The 10,827-nt window shown below is 37.9% G+C and overlaps 1 protein-coding gene across 1 annotated transcript in view; it reads left to right on the plus strand.

Annotated features, from left to right (window-relative positions):
- Positions 1 to 872: 872 nt before the first annotated feature.
- Positions 873 to 10,827, plus strand: part of LOC104852738 (butyrophilin-like protein 8) — a 19,499-nt gene continuing 9,544 nt past the window's right edge. Inside the window, exons 1-3 of the mRNA XM_010610518.2 lie at positions 873 to 1,293; positions 3,423 to 3,770; positions 8,509 to 8,784. Of these exons, the coding sequence (XP_010608820.1) occupies positions 1,245 to 1,293; positions 3,423 to 3,770; positions 8,509 to 8,784 (673 nt within the window). The 5' untranslated portion in view covers positions 873 to 1,244. The remainder of the gene's footprint in view (positions 1,294 to 3,422; positions 3,771 to 8,508; positions 8,785 to 10,827) is intronic.

Raw genomic sequence — 10,827 nt, forward strand, 5'->3', positions numbered from 1 at the left:
CAAAATAAAAATACAGGGCAGGGGTTTTAGCTCAGTGGCACCTTGCCTGCCTCACAAGTACAAGGTCCTGAGTCCATTCCCTGGTAGCAAAAACTAAATAAAAATTAAAATTCATTTTTGTCTGTGTTAACAGAAAAACAAACAAAATTGTATTTTAAACAATTAATAGGTTCACAGAGTACTGTTTTATTTTGCTTTTTGCAGTATTAGAGATTGAGCACAGGGCGTTTGTACTGAGCTACAACTCTAGCCATTTTCGTATTTTTTTATTTTGAGATGGTCTCACTGAGAGCCTAAGTTAGCCAGGCTGTGCACAGACCTCATATTTGCTGCTTCAACCTTCTGAGTGCTGGGATTACACGTGGGCACCACTACGCTATTTTCAACTTACTTTTTTTTAACCTTAGTTGTTCATACTTAGACAATGTTTTTGTCGTGTTATCTATCTGTTCAGTCTGGTCTACTAGGAAACCTTTATGAGTTTCTGTGAGTTTGAAAAGAGTGCATTGTCTCTACTTTTAAATCCTGTGGCTTGGGGAAACTAATAAATAAATCAGTGGATCTCTGCCGTTCTCCCAAACCAGGGCCTGTCCTGCTGCCTTTCTCAGTATCTGCCATCCTTGGAGATTAAGGTCCTGCTGAGTTGGAGCAAGTTATTTCCCACCTGACTTCATATCACCTCACTGCCACTGAACTCAAGACAGGGGAGTGGCAGGCAGTATTGCCTCAGGCCGCACCAGGAAGTGTTGGTCTCATGTCTCAAGGGCATCACTCTGTAAATCTGTAGACCCCATTACACTGTGCTGGGATGACCTCTCTTCCAGCACTAGACACTTACCCACCCCTCTACACACTGCTCTATCTGCCAGACTGGAACAGAAGTGATCCCTGAAGCTGCTTTTCCCATGCCATCACCCAGGGTACACTTTTGACAGAACAAATCTCCTCTCAGTCTGACCCACCCTACTACCATTACTTCCCTGGCTTGAGATAAATGTTTATGGGCTGCCAGTAAACACGGTTTCAAAGTCCAGAGTCCCTATATCTCTGGTGCCTACAGCCTGGGTTGTGCCAGGGAGACTCTAAGGAGAACACTGCAACTTTCTGTCACATCATACGGAGCCACTCCTTTCCCATGGCTCCTGTGCCTCAGGTTGCTGCCAGAGCTTCTCTTCTCTCTGGGCCATCCGTCTTTCCCTCCCATCATCTCTCCATAGCATGAGCTTGATCGAGAAGAAACATCCATGGCTCTTATGCTCACCTTGGTTCTCAGCCTCCTCGAGCTGGGGTCAGGTAAGCCATGCAGGCTGGACTGCTCTCTGCCACATCTTGTTGAAGAACAATTTGATTCTTTTAGCTGCAGTGATTAAGGCACGGTGGGATGAGGGCATCTTTGTTGGTGGCATCCTCCCTGCTCCTCAAAGGCCTTGGGCTGTGTCTACCAGTCCTAGGGGCTGTGGGTGTATGGAGCAGCATGAAGGATTTAGTTAGCAAGTACAATTATTATAGCAGCCATGAATTAATAGGAGCAGGCAGCTGAAGGGAGGCTGTAGTAGTGGGAAGGAACACTTACTGTGCTTGTTTAGATAATTCAGTTAAATGATTTCTCAGACAGGTTGTGGGGATTTAGGTATGGGTAGTCTCTAGTAGAGCATCCAGGTTTATGATTTGGTTGTCTGAGTGGAAGGAGATACTGGTTAGAATGTGTGAGGGTGCATAGTATCCACCTGTGAACATGAAGAGTTAGAAATAACTGTATTTATGGAGCAAGGTTCCCAGATATTTAAGTGAGGAATAACTCCACTCGTCTTTCTTGTAGTCACTGTCATCACAAAGCCTGGTACATAGGATATTGAGTAATTGGATAAAATTTTCACAGGGACCTCTCCAGGAGTGGACACATATTTCTGAGTACTCAGTATCCAGCCTTGAAATATTCAGATGACTGTGCATCTTCTGTCTTTCTGCATCTTGTCCTCTGTCTACCTATACCTGTTTTGCTACACAAACTAAGAAATGGGAAATAAGGCTTTCAAAATATTCCTTATGCTTCCAAGATAAATGTATTATGTGTTACTCATAAAAGAGGTTCTTGCGTAAGCTTTCACATGCTTTCTTTTTCCAGCAAAGTGAGAAGGGCAATAAGGAAATGATTCCAGAGGCAGAAAGACTGTATTTTTTTAAACTCCCATTTCATCCTCTACTTGTAAACTGCAAGGGTCATAATTTCTCTAAATATCAGTTTGCTTGTCCTCGTATGAAGAGCGTATCACATTCCTGACAGAGCCGTAGGGAGGCATGCCTGAGCCTGTGGCTATGCAGTACATGGTAAGAGCTCCAGTGACCCATAGGGTGTTATCAACAAGTTTTTCTTCACTGGTATCCCGGGTAATGACTATGAAAGAACGGAAGGAACTCCTATTGGCAAGACAACTGACAGCATAAAGAGCTGGCTAGGTAAAGTGTGGAACCACTGAGCTAAATCCCTGGCCCTCTTCTTTAAGTCTTATATGTTAAGTATTTTGTCCCAGCAGCAGATAATTTACTCATGTATGCATTTTGACAAATCTTTAAAGTCATCCCAACTCCAAATTAGAAGATGATAAAATAAAAATACAAAAGGTTCAAGAAAAGATATGTCATGATGTGAATACACTAAAGGGGAAAATTTAAACACTGTAAAATCTACTTAACAAAAGTAGGAGAAGGTTTAAAAAATAAGGAAACACAAATGAACATTTAACTTATAGATAATATATATGCTACCTTTGTAGCACTTGAGAGACACAATCATGTACATGAAACAAATTGCCACCATATGAAGATTTTATGGTCATGTAAACCATTTCTTGGTAACTTAAAAGAATTTTAAGCAACAAAGATAGAAAAGGGCAGTGATGAATATTCTATGAGACACAGGCAGACAGATGACGCTATTGTGAATATAGAGAAAGTTTCTACTAAGAAGGTCTACATTTGTATGTGTGCTGCCAAAGCGAGCACAAGAAGGTCTACATTGGTAATGTGCTCATGTGTCTTGTGTGTGCATGTGTGTGTGTGTGCGTGCATGCATGTGCATTAGTGAAGACTGACTCCTTCACTTAGCTACATCCCCACCTTTTTAAAACAATTTTAAAATTTAAAAAACTTTAATACAACATTTTGCTAAATTACCCAGGCTGGCCTCAAATTTATCTTTTGTCTCAGCTTCTTGAGTAGCTGGGATTACATATGCGAACACCATTCTTCTTGATAATTTACACTAGTTGGCAAAGATGTAATTTTCACATCTTGAAAGTGGGAATCTTAGTATTCCACATTGGGCTGCTATAGCACAACGGTAGGGTATTTGTTTAGCACACTGACACACTGACACACTGACACGGCTATTGCTTTGGTATCACTTGTGTTTCTTCCCACAGGCCAATGGCAGGTGCTTGGACCATACAAGCCTGTAGGTGCCTTGGTGGGGGAGGACACAGTGTTCTCCTGCTTCCTCTCTCCTGCGACAAATGCAGAGGCCATGGAAGTGAGGTTCTTCAAGGAGCGATTCTCCACTGTGGTCCACCTGTACAAGGATGGAGAAGACCAGAAGTACTTGCAAGTACCAGCCTATCGAGGGAGAACTGTACTGGTGAAGGACTTCATGGCAGATGGGCATGTCTCCCTGGTATTGAAGAACATCACGCTTTCAGATGCTGGTCTATACGGGTGCTGGTTTAACTCCCAGACCTATGACAGAGAGGCTATCTGGGAGCTGAAAGTGTCAGGTCAGTTCTTTATATCAGAGAAATTATAATTTAATTACATAATCTTGGATATTTTGACCATTGTTAAATTTGGATATTTAAAATTTTATGTCGTGCAGTTAGAAGACAGCATCCTACACTTTCTGTTCTGTTGGTGTGTGTGCTATATCTTATTTTATCCTTTGTGTGGGTTCATATAACTAACTCCATATCAAGGTATACAACAATCCCACCACCAAAGCCTTCCTCTGCTCTCATTGTATAGTCACACTCACACGTCATCCTGTGTCACCAGTCCAAACTACAGCAAAGACTAAATCTGTTTTCTATCTTCATAATTTTGTCATTTTAAGAATTTTATGTAAGTGGAAACATGTATATGCAAAGTTTTTCATTATAATTATTAATGCATCGTAGTTTTACTGAGTTTATAGGCACATTTAGGTATACCTTAGGATCACATTCATTATTGAGAATTTGTACACGTACTTGATGTACCTTGATGCTTATTTTTCCCGTTCCCCTTCCCTCCCTTCCCTCCTCCACCCGCTATATACATGAGCTTGAGCGGGGATTTGGCTCAGTGTTTCGGCCGCCTGCCTCGCAAGTGCAAGGACCTGAGTTCAATTCCCGGTACCAAAAACAGAAAGAAAAAAAAAAAAAGCTTTGTTTCCATTTTCCCTTCTTACTTTCAGTTTTTTCTTTCTTTTTTTCCTTCCTCTAACCTCCAGTAATGTATAATAACTGAACCTACTAATAAGTTTCACTGTGATAGTTCCATGCATACATATAACCTACTTTGATCATACTCACCCTCCCTTTTACCCTATCATCCCCTTTTGCTCATCCCTTCCCTTCCTTTACTTCCCCTTTCCAATACTTCCTCTTCTACCTTGAGGTCATCTTCTCTCTCTGTTTTCTTTTTTGGCTTGGTTTCCACATACAGAAAAAAAAAAGATGTATAGTACTTGTGTTTCTGAGTCTATCTTGCTTAACATAATGACTTTGATTTCATCCATCTTACTGCAAAGGACATAACTTATTCTTTTATGGCTGAACAATACCCCATTGGACATAAAAATACATATTTTCTTTTTTCAAAATACATATTTTCTTGATGTATTCACCTTTTGATAGGCACCTAGAATGATTCCAAAACACTTATCCTTTTTGTATGCTGAGTTTGTTTCCTTTGGATAAATACTCAGGAGTGATATAGCTGGATCATACTGCAGTTTTATTTTTACTATCTTGAGGAATCTCCCTACTGATTTCCATAGTGGCTATAAAAATGTTCTTTCTTCCCCATCTCCTTAACAGTAGTTATTAGTTCTGTTTGTGTTTCATTTTTCTGATTGGAGTGAGATGGAATCTCAACATAGCTTTGATTTTTATTTCCCTGATAGTTAAAGATATTGAGCATTTAAAAAAAATTACTGACAATACTTCTGCTTTTGAGTAGTGTCGTTATTTGCCCATTTCTTAATTAATTACTTATTCTTTTGGTGTTAAGATTGTGAGTTCTTTGTACATTCTTGTTATCAATCCTCTGTCAGACAAATAGTTTGCAAAGATTTTCACATTCCGTAGGTTATCTCTCCACTCCACTGATTGATGCCTTAGGTATGCAGAAGCTTTTTAATTTGGTGAAATTCTATTTGTCTTACTTCTGCTTCCTGAGTATTGGAGTCCTATCAGGAAACGGTTGCATATGTCAGTATCTTCAAATGTTTTGCTCATGTTTTGTTCTAGTCCTTTCAAAACTTCAGGTCTTAAATTAATGTATTTGGTCTGTTTTGAGCTGATTTTTGTATAGGATGAGATAGAAGTCTAGTTTTCCAACACCATTTGTTGAAAAGCTTGTTTTTAATGTATGTTTTTGGCAACTTTATCAAGAATCAGTTGTCGGTCCTTAAATGTACCAATAAAATCATTTTTTTAAAAAAGAATCAGTTTTCTGTACCTGCATGAGTTTATTTCTGGGTCCTCCATCTCTTACTTTAGTCTACTTGTCTGATTTTTGTCAGTAACATGTTTTGTTTACTATGGCACGGTATATTTTGAAAGTGGGTATTGTGATGCCCCATCCTTGCTCTTTTTTGGTCAGGATGGCTTTGGCTCTGGCCCTTTATGATGCCCACTTGCAGGGTGAGGTGAAGTGATGAGGTCACAGCTATCCGCACCGAGAAGAAAAGCAGTGAGTCCCACACAACCCAACCCTCACAGCTCTGGTGTTCAAGACTCTGTTCCCACGTGAAAATATTCAGGTTTGCAGCTACCTCCTTAGCTTCCAGTCTTTTATTTCCCCTTCCCTCCCTTCTTTCCTTCATTCCTTCATTCCTCCCACCTCCCCCACCCCCCTTTCAGATTGAACCAAGGACTTTTTCACTGAGCTATATGTCCAACATTTTTGTTTCTTTTGAAGACAGGGTCTTTCAAAGTTACTTAATCTGGGCTTGAATTTGCAATCCTGTTGCCTCAGTCTCCTAGAACATTGGACTTACAAGTCTGAACTAGTCATACGTGCCTCTGAGCTGCTGATCTTAAAGGTGAAATGTCCTCCCTTTTTTTTTTTCAGTGTCACATAGTTTTCCCACCATGTATAATTTCCTGCAGGTTGGTTTGTGGTTCTCCCCAGAGTTAGTGTGGGTCTCAAGGCAGACACCTGCTGAGTTTTTGTGTCAATGCTTGATGCTGGTTCCTAGGGGCAGGGGAATGCAGAGGTCTTTGACTTCAGAGAAGGAAGCTCTAAACAGGTCCTTCCCATTTGTGCTTACTTGGTGTCTCTGCCTAAGTTTCCCATTCCTCTGTCCACTACTGAAGTTCAGTATTTTCCCAGTCACTCTCTTGGATGAATAACTTTTCTCCAGTTCAGTTATTGTAGTTCTGTCTCATCAAGAAGTGGGTAAATGCTGGGCACTTGTAATCAGCCCTCTTGTGTTCCTCCATCTGTATGTGATCTTTGGGGATTGAATTTCTTTCACTCAGCATTTTGCCCTTGGGATCCTTTCAAGCTGCTTTTCTGAATAGTTTTTTTCTCTTACTGATGAATAGTATTCCAAGATACAGATATACCATAATTTAACCATTTATCCACTGAAAATCATTTGAGTTGTTTGCAATTTTGGAATATTACAAATAAAACTTCTATGAATGTTTGTTTATAGCTCTTTTGTGGAGTTAAGTTTACATTTGTTTGGAATAAATATCCTAGTGTACTTCTTGGTTTTATATAAGTATATATTTATAATAAGTGTATATTTAAGTGAATTATTATTTAAGTATATACTTAAATGTGATAAGTATATTAAGTGTATAATAAGTAATATTTTAAACAAAATTGCCAACCAACACTCTGGGAAGCTGAGGCAGGAGGATCCTGAGTTCAAGCCAAAGCTGGAAAATTTAGTAATTTAGTGAGATTTTGTGCCAAAATAACTAATAAAACATTAAAAAGCACTGATGTTGCTCTGTGTGAAGGCCCTGTGTTCAGTTGCCAGTACTGAAAAAAAATTGCCGGACTTTTACCCTGAGTGACTGTCTCATTTATTTTACATCTCTACTAGCAATGTATAAGTGTTCCAATTTTCCAAATATCCGTCAACCTTTGGTATTGTTTGGTATATATATTAAAATATATATGTAATTATGGATATATATATATATGATAGATAACATTGTGTGTGTTAATCATATCTAACATGTTTTGAAGTATATGTGCAAGGACCAATAGTTAAATGTAGCTAACAAACAAAATTATTATCAAACATAGTTTTCATTTCTAAGCTGGGAGCACTTGACATCCACTGTATTTGCATTTTTCAAGAGTATAATATATCATCAACTATATACACCTTGCTGTACAATAGAAATACTGAATTTATTCCTCCTTCCCAGCTATACTTATCTATACCTTTTGACCAGCATATTCCCAGTGTCCTATATAGGTAATGCCTAGCATATGTCACCTGCCTTTCTACTCCCAACTTCGGCAAGATCAACAATTTCAATTTATAGATGAGATCATGAGGGATTACATGGAATCTGCACACTGCTTTGGGTAGTATGGACATTTTAATATCAATCTTTTCAATCCATTAATATGGGATATATCTATTTCTTTATTTCTAACTCCTATGTTTTATACTTTTTAGTGTAAAGTGTATAGTGTCACATCTTTGGTTGAATTTAAGTATTTTAATTTTTCTTGTAGCTATATAAATGTGACTTGTACAGCCGTTTGGAGGCACTGAACTATCAGATTCTTGAATGCACCACAACATGTCCATCTTTTACACAGTTTATATCTCTATCTCTCTGACATGCTTCTCTCTCACCTCCACTTTTTCATTTCTAAGCCTCCAATTTATCAGTCAATGAGGGTTCAAAAAGCACTTCTAGGAAGCTTTAATTTACTTCACCTTTACCACTCCCTCCTCTATGCTAACATGACTACCCTCCCACGGTAACACTTGAAAATGAAACTCATTTATCATTGTTTTCTGATTTAATTAACTCAAACGGATTCTGTCTTTTGAATGTCATCACTATTAGTACTTAAGAATAGCCAGATATATTTAGCTGCTAGATAAACATTTAATGAACAAACATCATGGAAAGACTTCCAGTGGTGTTGTAAGTACACATGTATGCCTATGTAAAACATATAGGTGTTGTGGGCAGAGCCATGAATCTGACTCAGGGTAGCTGCAAAATTGAAATACAATCATTACTTTTATTGATTCTTTCTTTTCCCCAGCTCTAGGCTCAACTCCTGTGATCTCTGTCATGGGATATGGTGATGGAGGTATTCAACTACTCTGCCAGTCCTCAGGATGGTTTCCCAAGCCTACGGTGAAATGGAAAGGTCCAAAAGGACAAGTTTTATCCTCAGGCTATAAGACGAATTCAGACAGGAACAATCTATTTAATGTGGAAACCTCCTTTACAATCCAAGAAAATACTGGCAATGTATCATGTGCCATCCAGCTTGTTGAACACAGTCAAGCAGTGGAATCCAGTGTGTGGATAAGAGGTAAGTGGATGCAGGAGGAAGAAGGTGGGTGGGGATGTGTGTTTTGGGCCACAGAGATAGGAAACAAGAGCTTCTTTCTTGGTATTGCTGTTTAGTATTACATTTTGAAATTTAGTATTACATAGATAAGTGAGGGATAAAAATAAAATCATGAGAATTTTATTAGATGGAAATAGAATTGTGTAAAATTTTAGAGGAGAGCAAGTGTTTCTTACACCACAGTATTGCCCCTGTGCACCTGTCCAAATTCAGTATGTACAAAACTCAAAAATACTAACTCTGGGAGGAATGGGAACAAACTCCACATTTTTTTAAAAAAACATCATTATTCTATAAAATTTAATAGAATAAAACTACAGAAAATTTCAGAAAGAATTTAAAGTATAACAGGAAGATTTACATAGGCCAAATTTATCAAAAATGAGATTTAATACAAAGGATGTAATCCGCCAGTTAGAAAACAAAGAATGTCAGATTAAATTTTATAACCCCAGGTGCAACAATTCATAAGAGAAAATATAATCATATGAAATATTCATTGAAAATCAAATCGTTACAAACATATACTAGGGAAAATAAATTGTAGCAATGTATTAGTGCTAAGAAAAGCGGCTTGGCTGGAGGGTGTGGCACAAGACTGTAGCAAGACAATTGCAAAGTTTGAGCCCAGCCTGGGAAACAGCAGCTTGAGATTCCAGCAAAAAGAAAGAAAGGAAGGAAGGAAGGAAGGATAGAAAAAAGGCTTGGATGTGTATCTCAGTGCAAAAGTCCTGGGTTCAATCCCCAGTACCATAGCAAAAGAATAGAGGTTCTTGATTTTAAAAATAAAAAGTATGATTAGAGGTAGAGCTAACCTCACAGACATTAAAAGTTCATTCTCCGAGCAAATATAAAAATTTTAGATATGCACATGCACTTTCAAATGTATCTTTAACATACACATAACACATTGTAATAAAAAATACAGGGAGATGCTTGCCCTGGGCTAGATATACACCTCTATTGTAGAGAGCTTGTGTATCTTGATATCTAGTGTCTCTCTCTCTTTCTCTCTGGTCTGGAGAGTAATAAATGAATGAAGTCATATTTTTGACAAATGGATAATATTAAAAATGACAAAACAGAAATTATAGACCTGAAGAATACAATAATTGAATACAACACTTCACTAGAAGAGTTCACATTTGTAGATCAGATATAGTCTAGGTCTGCCAGTGGGAAAAAGTAGCAGTGAATTCAGATAAGTCATTAGAAATCATCAAATTTGAAGAGGGGGAGAAAAAAAGAAAGCAAACAGGATAATATCTTTTATTTGATCAATTTTATTGCTACATTTGAGGTATACAATATGATGACATGCATCATTGGGGATTTGCACCTTTACATGATATAACTTAATTTTTCTTTTCCTCGATTTCCCTGCCCTCCCTTAAACCCTCCACCCCTATTTACAAAGATTTTGTTTCCATTTTCTTCATTTTTCTCACATTAATTCAATTCCCTTCTTTCCTTACCATTCCTCTTTGCAATTTTTCTTCCCATTATTTTACCATTATCTATTGTTTATTTTGACCCATATTTACATTTCAGTTTCACACACTGGAGAAACTATTCAGTATTTGCACGTGTACTATTTATTTCACATAAGAGGATCTCCTCAGTGTGCATCCATTTAACTATAAATGACTCTAATTTCTCATTCTTTATGGCTGAGTAGTGCTCCATTTTATTTTTTAAAAACCACATTTTCTTTGTGCAATCTCCAGTTGATGAGCAGTTGGACTGTTTCCAAGTTTTACCTATTGCCGCTATGAACACAGGTGCAAAAACATCACTGTGGTATGATTCTTTTAATTCTTTCATGAAGATAACCAGTAGAGGAATAGCTGGGTCAAATGAGACCTATATTCCTAGTTCTTTATGTACTCTAGATAGCAGAAATTTGTCTGAGGAAGAGATGGTGAAAAGTTTTTCCCACATTGTGGTTGTTGCTTTACGCTATTGGTTGAATCTCTTTCTGTGCAGAAGCTTTTTTTTATAAGA

This window comes from Fukomys damarensis, unplaced genomic scaffold (genome assembly GCF_012274545.1).
Source record: "Fukomys damarensis isolate Sample0158 unplaced genomic scaffold, DMR_v1.0_HiC HiC_scaffold_31, whole genome shotgun sequence".
In the NCBI taxonomy this organism is placed as follows: domain Eukaryota; kingdom Metazoa; phylum Chordata; class Mammalia; order Rodentia; family Bathyergidae; genus Fukomys; species Fukomys damarensis.